The sequence below is a fragment of the Lathamus discolor genome, chromosome 1 (assembly GCF_037157495.1).
Source record: "Lathamus discolor isolate bLatDis1 chromosome 1, bLatDis1.hap1, whole genome shotgun sequence".
Taxonomy (NCBI): domain Eukaryota; kingdom Metazoa; phylum Chordata; class Aves; order Psittaciformes; family Psittacidae; genus Lathamus; species Lathamus discolor.
Genome location: NC_088884.1, coordinates 28,078,380 through 28,096,347, shown reverse-complemented (window position 1 = coordinate 28,096,347; position 17,968 = coordinate 28,078,380). Strand labels below are relative to the sequence as shown.

Sequence of the window (17,968 nt, the reverse complement as noted above, 5' to 3'; positions counted from 1 at the left end):
ATAAATGGATATGTTTTGATTGGAATGTTGCTTTTGTTTCCTTGTTGCTGTTATTTACACAGACCTAGATAGCATACAGCTGGGTAAGTATGTTTAGCTTTCTGTGTACTGTACAGCTGCATGAGTTACTAATTCATTCATGTTCACTAACTGGTGCATCTTAGAATTCGTGAGTTTGTGAAGTTTGCATGAACTATTCTGTAAACTTGCTCAGTATCATGAGATTACAGAGCATTTCTTCCTTTCTGAAAGTACCCACAGCCCTCATGTTAGATTTGTCAGATAAGTGACCACAGTAAGCAGATTTGTATTTCAATTTTGCAACTTGCTGCTTGTGAAACTATATAGTATGTTCAGACTACATAAAGCTATTTTATGATTACTACTGCTCTAGATGTGACAAATCCTGCTCATCTATTTAGATCTGAAAAGAAAGTAATCCTTAACATGCAGGTCACTTCTAACCTGTTGCAGATAGCTCATTTTGTACTGTAAGTATGGTACAGAATGCAGAATATATCTCACTTTTTCAGTTTGGTTTAGTTACTGATTTTTGTGTTGAGTCTGTTGTTGCTTTCAAATGATTCCCAAGCCAATTACACTTACTTTCTTACCTCCACAAGATCAGATGTGTTCGAAAGTTGACAAAGAATTTCTGATGTCAGCAACAATTCCTTTTGTATTGTCTTGTGTTACTTCTAATCCCGTTGTGCTGGCCTCTGCTAGTTTGCATAGGCATCTGAAATATTTCAAAAGCGTAAGACTGCCTGAAAGTGTATAGATCACTATCTAGTGTAAGCTGGTGAGAACTTTGCCGGCTTCCTGACAGGTGACACCTGAAATCCATGTCAGGGCATCTTGCTGCATACAGCCAGTATTTAGCCAGGAACCTCAGTGGTTAATATCACAGCATGTGTAGAATAGACTCTTAGTGTGTGTGCATGTGTGTGTTCATCCTGTTGGGGTGAGAGCAATGTTTCTCCAGCCAGGAAGTTAGCATTGTTTTTTCTTTAGCTTTGGACAGGCTTTTACTTATTAACAGCATCTGGAGCAGTGAAAAGACACTTATTAAATGCATTGAAACAGTAGCTCCATAAAGATTTTGTAGAGTACATCTCATTAAAGAAGCTTTTTAACACTTTGCAAGCATGAATTAAGGCTTTCAAACTGTCTAAACCACTCAGGACTATGCTAACGCTTTATATGAAGGAAACTTCACTGTGGGTGTATCTTGGCTGAATATGCTGAACTAACTTCAGTCCACACTGAAATCCAAACTGTTGATAGTCTCTGTTCTGTAGGTCACTAGTGGCTATACCTTTTGAGATGCAGGAAGTTCAGACACAGTTATAGTGAGGTTTTAAGGCTGGGACTGCCAGCAGGTTAGCAGGGACTCTGGTGCAGGGGCTCACTGGTAACCTGACATGATTCCCATAGGTGGAAGTGTGCACAGCATCAGATCCTGATACCGGTTTCACCAGGATGCTTGGCAGCTTGCTAGCAGTACCAAGCCAGCCCCATCCTAAGCAGAGGGGTTGAATTTCCATGGTGCTTGTGAACTGTTCCCTTGATGTCGACTTTCAGCTCTGATACCTTCAGAAGTTATTAACCATTTGAATACATTTGGCTTGAAAAAGTTTGGGTATTCCCCACTGTAGCTGTGCACCTGCATTCAAGCATAGACTTAAAGGGCTCAGGCTGCAGGAAAGTACATTACATGGTTAGGTTTAGACCCTTAGAATGGGCTTTGATTGCACACCTGTCTTGTTTGTGAATGAACTATCTGCCATTCACTATGACTCTTGTGAAGAGTTAAAATGAAATTGAGTCCTGAGTATTGCTGGAGGGACTCCTTTCCAAAGAATTGTAGGAGTTGCTTTTCCTTCCTGCCTGTGACATCTGGACATTCATGGATGTGAGTAAAACCATCTATGTGTAGATCTCTGGATGAACCGCACCGGTGTACTGTCTTGTACTGGTACTGTCTGGTTGCCTCTTCAGGAGGATAAAGATAAATAATCAGAAAAGCTCCCCACTGTTCTTCAGTCAGTGATCTATCAGCAGTCAACTCTGCTGCTCCTCACAAGCAATACTGCCTTTACTAACTGTATTGCTCCTGTCATCTTTTCTCACTTGTGACTTCTTGAAGAATCTTGCTCTTCTGCCTCTATTTCTTCTTGTTGATTCTATGTGCTGGCTTCTACCTGGGGACTTTGTGCAGTCTTCCTGTGCTGAACTGCAGACAAACTGAAGAAAAACATCAAACATCTCAGGTCACATCAGCATGAGCCTACAAATAAAACCCCATCTTTTGTGGCTGTCCCACACTTCCTGCTTTGTTATCTGTTAAAGCTTATTGCAAATTCTGTATGAGAAAGGGATGAAGTAACACCACTGTAGTATGAATCCTATATATAAAAAATACATTTATTGATGCTAATTTTGTGCCTTGCTAGAAGAAGCAGTACTCTAGATCCCCACTTTTGCAGGAGACATACAATAATAAGGTGCATAGAAAAGGTTTACTATGGGCTCAGATCTAGGATGGAACAAAAAAGAAAATTGAGTGCTATTCCCGTGACCTTACTTTCTTTATAATGTTATTAAAAGTGATACAGCTGTTGAGTACCTCGGAATTGCATTGTTGGTGCTGGTGCTAAATTGACGTATGGTTTTGACTTTTCCAGGAAACATTTTTAGATGTAGCATACATTAGAAGGCAGTATTTCTTTTTTCTTCATTCGTTCTTAGAGTTCAACAGGAAACTATACGTTTTTCTTTGATTTCTGCAAAGCATGGACTTGCAGTTAAAACATACATATGGGCAAACCTATTTTAATATGGGTGCCAAATATATTGCTTCTGTGCGTTACAAATGGTATGTGCTTTCTTGCAAATAGTAAGTACACGATCTTCAAACATCTCTAATAATAAAGAAGAGATGTAATGTCATTAGAAGCTTATTTAATCATTAAAATTTCATGAGTCTGTTGGAAAATAAGGGACTCCACTTTTAGGAATATGTTACCGATGTCCTTAAGCTGTGCATAAAATAATAATATGCAAATTAGAGTGATTGGTTTCCTGACAGTTTGGAACTGATTGTACATGTGCCCTGGACTGGTTGTCGCAGCTTAATGTTTTGCACTGTTTGCATGCAGACATGTTGATCTGATGTTTGGCAGTGTTAGTGTGTGGCATGCATGCTGGTTTTGTCTCTTTGTGAACAGGTTTGTGTTCCCATTTTACCTCAGGAGCATTTCTACTGAACAGCTTCATTTTATAGTTAACTTCAATACAATTAATCTCTTTTTAGGAAGCAGTTCTATAGAACTAAGTGGTGGCATCATCCTGTTTTGAAAAATAAATGCTTATATACTAAGAAAGCTCTTGCTTCTTGTCAGCCCAAATGATACCCATCAGTATAAGCTGAGGCTGAGCCCCATCTTGCTAGCTAGTTAAAAGTAGAATGTTTTTCATTATAACCAGGCTGATTCTGACTTAGAGCAAGATTACCAAAAAAGAGGAGGGAGAGACATCCTTACTTGTCCATTGGTTTACATCCTGTCTCTTCTATGTCTTGCAGTTAATTTCCTTTACTGTATCTTTTTTTCATTCCAGTTTTGCTTCTAGAATTTCTCTGACTTTCTGTCATCCCCGTGGCTCTGCTACAACAGATAGAGGACCACAATTGGCATTATATGCCTAGGTGTATGATTTATTTAGCTTGTATGAAAAACTTAGTTTAGACATCAGGAAAATTCAGTGGGGACTGGCTAGCAAATAGTCAAGGTACTTTGAAAATCTCTACCTTTTATATGCAGATGTATGTATTCATCTACATTCAACATTGTCAGAGCTGTTTTGTATAGCACTTAAAACCTGCAAGTCCTCTTTTAGATGGACAGGCTAACATAATTCTCTTGGAAATTTTCTAGAAAATTTGGAAGATAGTACTGATGAGGATGCCCCATTGCATAGTCCTGGAACAGAAGGAAGGTGAGCAGTCTTTGTTAACAGGTAAATGGGTTTGGTTCTAGAAAAATTACTGTCTTTGTAATGCAACACGTATCTACTGCAAGATACCTCTGATATGGTTTCATTATACTTTGCGCATAATTTCAGTAAAGAATCAAATAAAACTACACATTTTGAAAAACTATTTTCTTTCTAACTATAATGCAATTTTTCTTTTAGTTCACTGTCTTCTGATCTTTTGAAGCTCTGTGGTGAAGTCAAACCCAAAAGCAAGGTAGGCTGTATGATGATGATTCATCTGCACATCTTTTAAATGATTCTATGGTTCTATAATAATTGGCTTTTATGGTACCTTCTTGAGAATGCTCTTGCTTTGCTCTAGAGACATTAATGAAGACATGTAAAAGGTGAACTTGACATACAGTTCGTGTGATTTGTATGTAATATGCTTTTGTGTGACACTTCTTTCTGAGAAGCAATGATAAAAAATACACTTTTCCAGTATTTTGTGGTCAAATTTTCACAGTTTTGGAAAGAGATATATTGTTCCACTCACTGTGATTATTTGTTTCTCTGCTCACAGAAGCATAAACCATGTCTGTGAAGTACATAGGAGCTTAGCCTCCACTCTTCTAACTGTAGTTGGCTTTGGAGGACTATCTCTAGGTGGCTGTTGCATTATCGTTAGTGCTTACTGGTGTGCAGCTCTTTGGGCTGGTAAATTGAGTAATTTTGGTCTGCATAAAATAAACTATGTCATTTTTGTAATAGTTCTGTCCAGACTGGACCTTTGTCTTCCCCAGTGGTTGTTCTTTCCCTGAAGAGTACGTCTTAATTTCACAGCATCTTCACACCTAACATATATGATCAGTTTGTTAAGAATGACTGTGTTGCACAAAGCATAGCTCTTTTGTGAGGTTTTCAGTTTTAAAATTGTTGAAATGCTGAGCAAGCCTTAATTCATGTTGTCTCAAGCTACTTTTGAAGTGGTATAAATAAACTAGGAAGCAGAGTTTGTATACAGAACAGCATCAGGTTGAAAAGTCACAAAAAGGGTAGCTATTTAAATTTACACTTTGCTTTATTCCTGTTATATTACGCTTCATTTGGATTAACCTTTAATTCAAACTTCATTTGGATAAATAGGAGAGTAATGTTGTACTCCTGTAGTATTGACCTGCACTTGTAGCTGGTTGAAAGGATATCCCTGGAAACCACTTGTCAAATCAGTGTTTCACTCTGTTGAACTTGTCTTGCCTTCTATGAAATTGTTGCCGAAGAGTAGAGGTGAGCTACTTGATTTAGTTTTCAAAGGTGATTGAGGGGAATGCTAATTACCAGCTAATGATTAAGCTTAAATGTAGCACTCTTGACCCATACCATGAAATATTTAAGTTGCAACTTGGTTTTTATTTGTCTCCAGGCCCGTCGAAGGACCACAACGCAGATGGAGTTGCTATATGCAGACAGCAGCGATCAAGTCTCTGACATCAGTGCTGCAGATGCTACTTTGGCTGGCCCTCTTGCATCAGTTGCAGAAACCCAAGAAAGTGGGATGGCTGCTGACACAAATGATACTTCTGCTAGGGACAGAGAGTCTATTCCCCCACCATCTGGCTTGCCTTCTAAGACAGGCAGCATGTAAGTTTGGCCATGCTGTACTAATTCTTTGCTTAAAAAAAAAAAAAAAAAGCATGTTGCCAGTTTCTTGTAATCTGTTATTTTAACTTTACGAAGGAGGTTGATGTACTTGAAGCTTACTAAATAATACTCACAAAGCTTCTCCTTCTTTTCTACCATCACCGCTCTGGAAAGTATAACTTCATTGTTGTGCTTCTTACTGAAGATATGCATTCTGTTAAATTGCTTTGTCATAGTAAAATTATTGTAGCCTTGTTTCTAAGTAGTGGGAAAACCCCACCTAGTACTTTGGATACTTTGCTTTATTAATACTATTGAGAAATACAGATTTGAGGGAGGTACTGAGAACCTGCTTAGAACAGTAGAGAGAAGAAAAGAAAATCAAACCCAACACCTCCTCCCCAAACTCAAAACTTTATATAATGTAGTAACAGCATCCGTATATGGTCCTGACTATTAGGTACAATCTTCCTGTGGGTCATCTTGTGTGAACCACGCTTAAATTGAAGAAGTCTATACAACAATAGAGTATACAAGTGTAAACTTGAAAGAAATGTGTTGGGTAATATGAATCCTCAAAAATCCTTTCTATTTGCAGGTAGCACTTTTACCTGCACAACAGATTTACTAATTAAAAGTATTACTTGATGACAAATAGAATGAAAGTATTATTTTTGTCTTTTTTAATTTGGGGAAAGCAGGTCTCGCTCACATGCACTCTCTTTTTCCACTTGCTCTTGCTATTCTTTCTGCCAATATCACTGTTGCTTATTAGCCATTCACTGCTTGAGACCTTCTTCTTGGCTTTTTAGGTGCTAACTCCTATACTACACAAAGTCTTGTGTAAACTGAATGTGCTTTCCACATTCAGTGATGTGGAAAAATTGTATCCCATAGCTATCTTCTTGTTACAGCTTCTGAATTAGGCATCTTTTACCATCTATCTGTCATACTTGCATACTGTATTTATAGCAGTCTTCATCTAATGTATGTTTGTAATTCATATTCTTTTTACTATGTATTTCTAGCATGTGCTTGAGGTGGCAATCATGAACTGTAAAACACTGCTGGCAGCAATTATTAACCCATGCTGATGGCTTCAGTGCATTTTACACATAGAATCTGCTTGGAAAAAATGCTCCTGGGGGTGAGGATAGGTGGAGAAATCCACTTGTTTTAGCAGTTAGTGTGAGATCACTAGAGACTTTTGAAGCTTCAAGATTTAAAACGTCAAGTGTTTTGACCTGGCATCCAAGACTCAGGTAATACCAGCTTTTGCCTCACTCCATCTTCTAGAATGTATCCATTTATGAAAGTTAGCCAGCAGTGAGGCAAACCAGGGTTTTCCCAAAACTGTTCTGTGAGCATTAGAGAGTTGCACACTCAGTAATATATCAGTTATATTAATCAGTTCTAAATCAGTTAGCAGTAGGCCTCACATGTATTTTGGTTTGTTATTGATCATGTTTTATCAGATAAGTTGTCAAAAATTCCCACAACCAGTCTGCAGTGACTTCCTCGCAGTAACTAAGATGCTTTTTCAGAACTAGAACTCAGTATGCTACTTACAGTATTGCTATTTTTGCTGTGCACTGGTCATTGTTGGAAGAAACATTGTCTTTGTGAGCCATCTGGCCTTCCTATAATGGGCCTGTGGTGCCATCATCTCTTGGAATAAGATACGTTCTTCTGGAGCAGATTGTGGTCTTATCTGCAGTAAATGTTATCTGCCTTGTGCCACTTTCTTAAGTGGCATTCAGGGACGTAGATCAGTAACAGTGTTACAGAAGCAGTAACTGATCCAAAATATGCATTCTCAAACTGCCAAATTAATTATATGCTTAGGTGCAAATCTAGGTATCACAATATGTACAAAGTGCTCTACTCTGGATACCCCTCAGTTTTCCCACATCTGTGGTGATTCAGGAGGGCACACAAATGCCTGTGGGCAGCTGTTAGTTGGAATTCTCTTTATAAAGCTAGCTAGTGCCACTGTCCTTTGGTATGCTCAACTCATCTGCAACATCCTCTTCAGAGCAGAGTGGTCTCCTGAAGGTTTTGTGCTAGCTCTGTTCAGATGTCTGATATTCTGGGAAATCTAAAAGTGCGCTGGAAACTTGTAATTAGGTCTTACATGCATGCTTAGGAAGTTTATTCCAGCAAGATTGCTGCATTTTTGTACCTTCATTTCCACGCTATCGAAAAGAATTTCTAATATGAGGATGCTCTTTATACCTTCTTCTGAGTATGTGCCACTGTGGAATCAAAGATGGAAGACTCAACAGGCAGATGGAGCAAGAGGGAGCTAGGTCCATGTCTCAGTATGCAGGATGTTGGTATGAGGCAGAGGAACTTGGGTTCTAGTTTCTGGTGTGGTTTATTTAATCTAGTAGCTGCACGCTAGTCACGTAGGTAACCATGTCCGTAGATACCGTAACCCATTTGTCATCCTTGCTGAAAGGTCTAGCTATCAGGCTCATCATAGGATTTGCCTTGTGACCTCAGGACTTTTGCATTCTTAAATGCATGCTGGTCCAGAATAAAGAGAGGGAGGGAGTGTGTCATATTGCACCTCTTTCTTTATTTTGCAGAATTTGCCTAGCAGTGAGGGACCCATGTACAGGCATTAGTGCTCAGGCCTTGAGAAGAGTATTGAACCCACCTTTTCCTTTCTGTGTACTTTGACTGCTAGGCTTTTGTGGAAAACCAGACAGGTTATCACTTGTCCTCCTTTTCCTGTGTCTTGAAAGACCTTTGGGGGAGCTCTAGGGTCTGCACTTGGGTACAGCTCTTGGCACCAGGCCCTACAGGTAGGACCTTCACCTTTAAGCTACAGTTTGTGTTCAGTGTGTGTGTGATAGCTTGAGACAGTCAGTGTCAGCTGCTTGAGTCAAATAGCTGCTCCTGGTTGTGCTGTCCTTGTTAAATAATGTTATTTTGCATGACAGTCTCTAGGTGGATTTTATATAGCACAGACTTCCTCTCCAGGGAAACTGGTAGAGCTTTTATCACGTAGAGATGATGCAGCATGTTGCCACACATACAGTGTGTTTTACCCATGGCCATACTACCCTGAGAATGCCCTATTTAATCTGATCTCAAAAGTTAAGCAGTGCCAGGCCCAGGTCTTGTCTAAGGTGAAATGACGATATAGGAGGACTGCCAAGAGATTTTCCCCACGGCTGGACAGTCATGAGTGGCAGGGGGTGTGAAATTGTATGGGCAAGCTCCTAGGCCAGTAAAGCTCTGAGACCAGATCCTAGCAACTGTGTGAGGCAGGTGGCCTACCAGCTAAACTTTGCTTAATAAAGTTGTGTGGCACAAAAGCACTTTCTGATCCTTACATTTACAGAAGCACCTTCTAACCACATGGAAAAAATATAAACAAAAGGAAATATTCCTTTTCTGATCGCCCAGCTGGTGAGAAGCAGGAGTTCAGAACAGTGGAGACCACCCAGATTCCCTTCTTATGTTTTTTGATCTGACTGCGGTGATATGATTACATTTGGGTGTCAGCATTAATGTTGCAGTCTTGACTTTTTTGCTGTTTTTAATGGGGAGTAGAAGGCTGTGAGAACACAGTGACTATGAACTGGAATTATTACAGGGCAAGAACTAGAGAGACAAAGGAGGGGATGCAAAGTAAGGAGGAAGGGAACACAGAACAAAGAGAAGCAGTTATAATAATTAGGCTGTCAATGGGAAACGCTTTTTCTCAGTACCTAATTTACAATTTGATATTGAAAAATGAACATGTTAATGCAAGATTTAATTAATATCATAGAATCATAGAATGGTTTGGGTTGGAAGGGACCTTACAGATCAACTGTTTCCAACCTCCCTGCCATGTGAAGGGACACCTTCCACTAGAGCAGGTTGCCCAAAGCCCAGTCCATATGTAAGAGTCATTCTGATTTCTCCGTTCTTCATATCTCTAAGTGGCCTATTGTAGATGAAAGTTATGGAATCTGAAATTTTAGATCTTAGTCAGACCTTCCATTTTCTCCGTGGCCTTAATTTGAGATGCATATTCCACTGTTTGTTTTAGTTGGTTCTTTTTGTTATTGAACTCATAGATCTCCTTTGCTTATTCAGTATCTGGATGAACTGTGAACATTAATAAACTTTGTGTATTTTTATGTTAAAATGTGAAAACAAATTTAAAGTCCACAGATTCAAGAGAGGCAATAATGGCTTAAGCACATTCTGCAGTATTTCATATTTCAGAATGACAGCTAACGTAAGCAAAGCAAGTTTGTAAAGAGCCTTGAAGTAAGTTAATGATTGCTCTTGCTTTAGTTCTAGACAGCCATCCCTGTCAGAGAAGAAGATGCCTGAGCCTTCACCTTTAGCAAAGAGAAAAGCCTATGAAAAAACAATGGAAAAGACAAAGACAAAAGAACAAAAACTGTAAGATTCTTCTAAACTTATTTTGTCTGACATAATTTAAGCCTTGGGTAGATTTTATTGAAATATAAATCTCTGTCTTTGATTTAATTTTGCACAGTTTTTTTTTTGTTGGCAGTGAAATTGCTGCCCAACTTCTGTGTGGGTTTGGGTTTTGTGGGGTTTTTGTGGGATTTGGGGGTGGGGGGGGGGGTGTTTGTTTTGTTTTGGGGTTGGGGTGTTGTTTTTTTTGTTTGTTTGATTTTTGGTTGTTTTTCCCAGAATATTTTTCTGTACAGAACACCTCAGGAGCAGAGCCCTGTGAAAGAGTCCTTTGAAGCATTTGCAAATGACTTTCTTTTTTTTTTCCCCCTTTTTAACGGGACTCATCCATTTCTCCAAGAAACTGCAGTTTTATAAGAACTCATTCTACATATGTGTTGCGTGTTTTCTGCCTGGAGCTTTCACTGTTAGCACTTAAACTTTGAACACTGTGCCAGCTTGCACTTCGCAGCATTTTGTAGTCTTAAGTGTATTGCCTTCTCTGGGAAGTGTCTGTAGCTAGCATTATAATTTTATTTATCTGCTTAAGAGCATCTAACTTTTGGGGCATGTTGCATATAACTTCTCTAACCATTCATAACCTGTTAAAGAAGATGTTCTTTTTTTCTTGTAGCTCAGATTCTGGAGCCCCAGAGGCTAGTCTGTCACCTCCTACTTCCCCACCAAGCCGGCCCCGTAATGAAATGAATGTTTTTAGTCGTCTTACTGTTTCTCAGGGAAACACATCAGTTCAGCAGGATAAGTAAGTCACAGAGGGAAGCCTCAGCCCCCAACCAGGGAATGCGAAGTGCACTCAAGTTATCAGTGTAGTATCTGATAGATATTTTCCGCTTCTTCTGCAAGACAGGAGGAGGCATTTCTCATGTTTTTGTGTAGTTTTCAAAGAAAAGATTTTAAACTTTCATGGAATCATTGTAAAAATTCAAGAAAAGCAATTTCCTGCTGAACCTTGTTTCCTGTTTTCTAGGCTACACCTGCTAGCTGTAGTTTTAAACCCCAAATAGAAAAAAAATGGTAGAATTCTTAGATGTATGTGTATTTCTGTGTGTGTTTACACTTGGAAAGAGGATTTAACTGACCATTTATGAAATGGTGCTTTTGAGAGTTAATTATTCTAGCATTGCTCCAAGTGCTGTCAGACCAGCACCCTGGAGGATGGGACATTTAAATGGCTAGAACACAGTTGTTTAGAAATTATCCAAATTATTGAACAGATTGACTTTAGGAGGTCACATGGAGGAGCAGATGATACACCTTGTTTAGAAGAGCAGTTCAGTTTCCTTGCATGTTAGGCATCTGTTAGGAGTCTTACTCCAAACTGTAGTGGACTTGACTGGAGAAAAATCTTTATTGCAGGTTTCAGTCCTGATACCAGTGCCATGCAGTGCTTGTGACCTGCAACTCAGATGTAGAATAAACCTGTAGTTCTGACTGTGGCAAGACAAGCCATTGCTCTTGTCTATTTACACCATTGTTTTATAAAAAACTTTGCTTTTTTCCAGTGGTCACCATATACCAAGCAGTAGCTTGCAAGGCTTTTAGTGGTATAACTGCGCTTGTGATTTCTTTATCTCAGCTACGATACCTTTCTCATTGCTAACTCCCATCTAACCCTTTTCGTTTTCTCTGGACTGACTTGGATGTCAAATTGAAACTGCTGAATCTGTTTGGTTTGCATTGGAAAGGAAGGACATCTTGAGTCATACTGCAAATGTTCATGTCTGGGAGAAATTTTTCCTTGTTGCATGTTTTCTGGGTTCTTATTTTTAAATGGTTTTGAAAATGAAAGGTGAAGGACTTTTGAACTAAGCATTGTTTGCAAAGTACTCTTGTTATTCCAGTGGGCTATTGATATGTATATTTTTATTATTAACATTTTAGATATTTCTTCTACACTTAACAGGCATGGATGTTCAGATTTTTTTTCTTTTGATATTTTCAATAAGCATTATGTTACAGAGGTTAAATTATGCATTCATCTTCTTTGTTGCCTTTCCTTCTGTAAGAAAATGTTGGGAAAATAAGAAATGGCTCAGCTGGTGTTGCTCAGCTTCTTGGGTTCTGTCAGTGCTACTTACTGCTGAGAGTGCTATTTAACATTATTATTCCACCCCTCCTGTATTATCATGGGTTTAAGGTATACCCTGAGCAATGCTGCATACTCTATGTGGATTTGCATTGCTTTTCTGAATTGGCCATGCTGCTGTTTGTTCTTCTCATATGGAGGCATTACTTTGCTGATACCTATATTCTTTCTCCTCACAATTCCACCACTGTTGATTGTAGGTCTGATGAAAGTGATTCCTCTCTGTCGGAGGTACACAGGTACTCTGTCTTTCTTTTTTCTGTTTTCTTGGCATCTCTCACTGAAGCTATTCCAGTTCTTAGAAAATTTCATTTTGCTGCATGATTTTTCCTGGTCCTTGTGCACTTTACCTCTTCTTGATTTTGCCAGAAGTGTAAAAATTTGACATTTTGGTCAAGCATGTCTTCCCCCTCTCCTTTTTTAGGGTGTTTTTTATCGCTGTGAGCATGTCAGTTTTTCTTTTCAAATTAAGTAGGGTGTAAAACTTTCCTTAGACATATTCTTTCTTTTTCTTAAGAGGAGCAGGCATTTTCTTAGGTTTTATATGCTTCTTTCTTTTTCTTATTCAGTTCTATGCTTTAGTCACTCAAAATTAAATCACAGTGTAAATAAAAATGAGTAGGTTTTTCATTATGTCTCCCTGACAGAATGCACAGTGGCTTAAGAGAAATATCCCCACTGGTGTTTGAAAACTGTTGCTTAGCATTTTGGTACTTGGTGAAAAATCAGTTTATCAAGAGGACAGTCAAAGGGCTAATAGTAATGTGATGATGGCTTTGTCTGGTCATTGTAGCAGTCATAGAATTTTTTCTGTGTAGATTTCAAAGCACTGCATATAGGTAGATAGAAAGCTCTGGAACATATGTTTTAGATGGCTTGTCAAGGGAATGAGTGGGTGAGGACAGCAGTAGGAATAACTCAGTCTAGAGGCCACATGATTCACTAGAGAGTACTACAGGGAAAAACAGGAGTTTTGTGTGATGTTCGAAAACAAAGTATAGAGACCTAAATTAATAATAAATTGTTCCTGTATTCTTGGAAACATAAGAAGGTGCAGATTGGAAGATGAATACCTTTCCAATATGAGGAAGTTAGCGTCAAACAATTTAAGGCAGTATAAGTAAAAGCTATAAAACGATTGCAGAGGAGTAATGAATTGTATGAATGAAGATGTCCTGAGCAGTAAAAATGTATAAAATAATAATTTCTAAAACTGTGCTAGATTAAGTAATTGTCACAGAGTTAGTATCATGAAGGGCATTTTCCTTCCTGTAGCAAGCTTCTTGTCAATATTATGGATGTTTTACGTTTTCCTAAAGCATCTGACACTCATTTTTTTGTGAGGTAGGGCTATGGCTTAGATCTTTTTCCTCATAGTTGTGTGTGCAATCTCCAGATGAGCATTACAGTGAGTCTTAACTACAGGCTGCCCAGGTCACAGCATTGTGTTGCATGTTTTGGGCATTACCTTGAGGCTTTTCTACACTTCACAGAAATTAATGGGGTCTGTGTATATGCAATTGTATGTGTGTGATTTCAGATTGCTGATAATTCCTGTTTGGTGATGAACTGTGATGTATTTTTTTCCGGCTGAGTTAGTGTTTTGTCATCACCACAGATCTAGCTGCAAATCCCCAGGATGATTCCCTCTGGAGTATCTGTGCTCCAGCCACACTTGCTTTCAGCCATTTGGGTACTAGTGTGGAGCTGTGTATAGGGTGCAGTAGTAACCTTCCTCAGGTATACAAATGGGCAGCAGTTCTCCAAGCCTGCCCTCAGAAGGCAGCTGGTGTGATGTGCCTTCTGAGTTTGTAATTGGCAACGTACATCACATTTGCTTCATTTTCCAAGGTGTTATTAAAGCTAAGATGTCTTTATGCAATCTACAGTCTTAAGGGTGGTCCTAGGCATCCAGGAGCTTTAGGCATCCTGGATTTTTTTAGCATTACACACTTTCCCATGTACCCAGCATTCAGCATCTTGTCTTTTCATTTGTTCGTTTTTGTATGTGGTTTCTTTAGCTGATAGTCCAGAGTTGATACTTGTTGAAGCTAAATAGTAAAAATCCTTACATAGTTTATGAAATGAATTCAGCTGTTCTGCCCTCACATGTAAAAAAATTAGATTATTTTTTTCCCTACATTTAACTAAATTAATTTTATCTGTATGCTACTATACCAAACTCACATTCTCTTCTTTTCTTTAGGGGGGTAATTAACCCATTCCCTGCTTCAAAATGCATCCGATCATCCCCACTTCAATGTAACTATACCGCTGAAGGACATACCAAGGCTGTGCTTTGTGTTGATGCAACTGATGATCTTCTCTTCACTGGATCTAAAGGTTAGGCAAGCTCCATGCATCTGTGCTGGCATCAGAGGCTGCTTTGGCAGCCTGGGGTATTTTGAAGTTCTCAGTTTGTGCTTAGTGCTGTAAACAGTGAAAAATGGTGAGGATCCATTTTGCGGCATAAGCTGAAGAAAGATTTACGGTAATTACCTCCAGGTTTTTAATTCCAATGTGTAGTATTTGGCTGTTTAGTTGTAGTGGAAAAAGTAACTGTCAAGAGTAACATTAATATTTGTTGAGTGATATGATGAAACCAATCATGGTAACACATGCGCACACAACATGCAATTAGCCTCAGGGTAGGGTTAGAGGTTGGAATTAGCACATCTTTAATTGTGCTGCCTAAGGAGTTTGAATAGTCTTCATGGCATAGTTTCTTCAAGCAGAGCTAAGGATGTTTTCTGCTTCCCCCGTGCACCTCGTTGCCTATCTGTTGTGCGTGTCATCAGCTGTTATGAGACGGACTGGGTTTTTAGAAGTCACTACATTCCTTACTGAATGGATTAGACAATCTATGAACTCTTCCAGCTGCTAGGAAACAGTGTTCTGGAAAAAAACATTTTGGTGGCTTTCCACTGTAATCACTCAGTTTGGCTTGAAGATAACATAACCAGACATTAACAGTTACTTTTCATATCACTCAAAAAGTGATTTTCATGTTCTCTTCTTTTTCCCTGAGCCCTTTTCACATAAGGGACCTAAGGTAAAAGACTTGCTATATTTTTAGTTGTGCAGCTGAAACTGTAGCAGACTTATTTTCTCCCAAATAGAACCTGTATGGTAATCTGTGATTGTTTATTTATTTGGGTTTTTTTCTGTCCTGAAGTATCAAAACGAAGATAACTAGAGTGGCGGCTGGGGGAAGTTAACACCTGCTGACAGGGAGACTCTCATTTTCACTACTTCACATAATAGATAAACTCTGAAATTTCAGGGCATCCTTTTTATCCCTGTATTAATATGGAGATAACCCCATCAAATGCAGGTTTTCCACTGCTAATAATTAGGTATGTTCTCTGTGGTTATTCTGCTAGGTGGCTGTTAAAAATACCAAGACACACTGTTATACTGAATTGGAAAACTTTTGCTCTTGTGAGTTTGAAGCTAACATTTTGGCATTTGTGCAAGTGTATACAAATGCAAAAAAGGATGTGTATCTTTAATTTCAATAAATGTTGCTTAGTTGATTTTTCTCTTCATCCTCCTAGTAATTACTCCAGTAAAAATGTACTTGTAAAATATGTGGAGTGATGCAGATATGGTACAAGGCAATTTTCCTGTCCTCTCTGTCTGTGTTGCAAAATTCTTGAAAGCTTCCATGCATTTGGGATTTTAGTACACAAAAGGCTGCAGTATTTAAAGTCCTTTGCTAGTGAATGAAAACTGTGACCAAAGCACTTATACTGGCATTTTTAAATGCTCCTAGAGCACCAAATAGTTTTGATCACTTCTCACCTTTGTAGTTGTGTTGTGACAGTCAGTACCATCATGTTGAGCCTCAACACCGCCCCCCCCCCCAGATGATGCTCTTAATGAAGAATTTTTTAACTATAAACTGGGTTCTTCTCTGCATCTGTCATCATCCAAACCTCACAGCCTCTCAACTGTCTGTATCTTCACTTCCCTTGAGATGGAATTAATTAATTTTGTTTCCCCTTTTTGTCTCTTAATAGATCGTACCTGCAAAGTCTGGAATCTGGTAACTGGACAGGAGATTATGTCTCTAGGGGGTCATCCGAATAATGTTGTTTCTATAAAATATTGCAACTACACTAGCCTGGTCTTCACAGTCTCAACCTCCTATATCAAAGTGTGGGACATCAGAGATTCTGCTAAGTGTATTCGGACATTGACGTAAGTATGCTAAACCTCAAATGCCAAGTGTTCAAATAAGTCTTAATTTTAGATAGTTTTTATTAGATTTAATTTGATAGTGCAGCACAGTGTAGTTTAAATACACTGTTGGGGCTAGAAGCTTTCTTTACATGTTCAGGCTTAGCCTGTGTGGTGCATTGGTAATATATGAAAACACAAACCACTTTACATTTATGTCTATAGTCTTTTATCAACTGTTCAGTATTCATACATTCATTAATTAAAAAGGCTTATAGCCTTTTTGCTGAGGTAAGTAGGTTTGTTTTTAGACAGCATGCCAAGCAGGGAGAATAAAATATAGGGGTTTTCTGTTTTTCATCTCCTCATTTCTCCCTGTACTCAGGTCTTCAGGCCAAGCAATGCCTGGTGATGTGTGTTCAGGAAGCACTAACAGAACAGTCACTATCCCAGCTGGAGAGAACCAGATCAATCAGATTGCACTAAATCCAACTGGCACATTCCTCTATGCAGCTGCTGGAAACTCAGTGAGGATGTGGGACCTGAAAAGGTACTGAATACAAGCAGAAGAGACTGTTCTTGAGGCGGTTAGGCATACATATGAAACAGTGAATGAAGTGTTTCCTGTTTATGGTAATGTCTGTAACCTCATCAAAATATGGTCAAGATATGGATCAACTAATCCATGCTGTCATGGTTACTGAGATAATGGAGGTGCTCATGATTTCCTTATGTGTTAAGGTTATGGTGAATTGTTTCAAAAAGATTAATGGAAAACCATGAGATTTTGTTAAATAGGCACTTGTAAGGTGGTGGATGCATGAATCCTGACTAGTAATTGTTGATAAAATGACGAAAGCTGATTGATGTAATGTAATATAACGTGGGGCTATGATAGCCACACTATGGTAGCAATTTTCTAAGCAGAACCCACACCCAAAGGCTGCATTCAGAATGCAGAGAATACTTTGAGGCGTGTGATTTAGCTTTAATTTTTTAATTAGTATATTACATCAGTAGAAGCTTTTGTTTACATTTAACATAAATTTAACACCCATGGGTATGAGCAATAGGGGGTATGTAAACCAGAGAATGAACAGTGAAGACATAAGGAAAAACAGATCCATTCTGGTAGAACTGTGCTATAGACTGTATTGGATGTATGGGAAGAAATAACAAATCCTCATTTCTTCCCTTATCCTTAAAGATTTCAGTCTACAGGAAAGCTAACTGGTCACCAGGGTCCTGTTATGTGCCTTACTGTAGATCGAATTTCCAATGGACAAGATCTTATTGTCACTGGTTCAAAGGATCATTATATAAAGGTAAACCATTAGTATTTACTTACTTGAACTCTTCACATCAGCATGGAATGCAGACCTCAGCAGAAGTGACTGGCATCTCCACATCTAAAATGTGATAGCCAAGATGAAAATTCTTTCATCAGTTACAGATTACAAATAATGTTCAGACTTCCTAAATTCTCATCACTTCAGTGCTGGTTTTCTTTCATGGTGGAACATGGGCTTGTCTGTAGTTAAACTTTTTCTTAATCCCCAGTGAGTTGGACATCAGGTGTATGAAGTGGTGTAAAAATATTCATAACACCTACTTTTAAGCAACATTTAGCTC

The 17,968-nt window shown here is 38.7% G+C and overlaps 1 protein-coding gene across 6 annotated transcripts in view; it reads left to right on the top strand.

Annotated features, from left to right (window-relative positions):
• The window catches only part of KIF21A (kinesin family member 21A), a 90,627-nt gene that overhangs the window by 64,564 nt on the left and 8,095 nt on the right, over positions 1-17,968 (top strand). Inside the window, exons 24-34 of one of the 6 annotated variants that reach the window (XM_065665703.1) lie at positions 63-83; positions 3,939-3,999; positions 4,198-4,252; positions 5,402-5,619; positions 9,919-10,029; positions 10,682-10,810; positions 12,355-12,393; positions 14,361-14,497; positions 16,177-16,357; positions 16,722-16,886; positions 17,544-17,661. In XM_065665703.1, coding sequence (XP_065521775.1) covers positions 63-83; positions 3,939-3,999; positions 4,198-4,252; positions 5,402-5,619; positions 9,919-10,029; positions 10,682-10,810; positions 12,355-12,393; positions 14,361-14,497; positions 16,177-16,357; positions 16,722-16,886; positions 17,544-17,661 — 1,235 coding nt within the window. The remainder of the gene's footprint in view (positions 1-62; positions 84-3,938; positions 4,000-4,197; positions 4,253-5,401; positions 5,620-9,918; positions 10,030-10,681; positions 10,811-12,354; positions 12,394-14,360; positions 14,498-16,176; positions 16,358-16,721; positions 16,887-17,543; positions 17,662-17,968) is intronic. The other 5 variants (XM_065665685.1, XM_065665665.1, XM_065665713.1 and 2 more) reach the window with 5 other exon arrangements.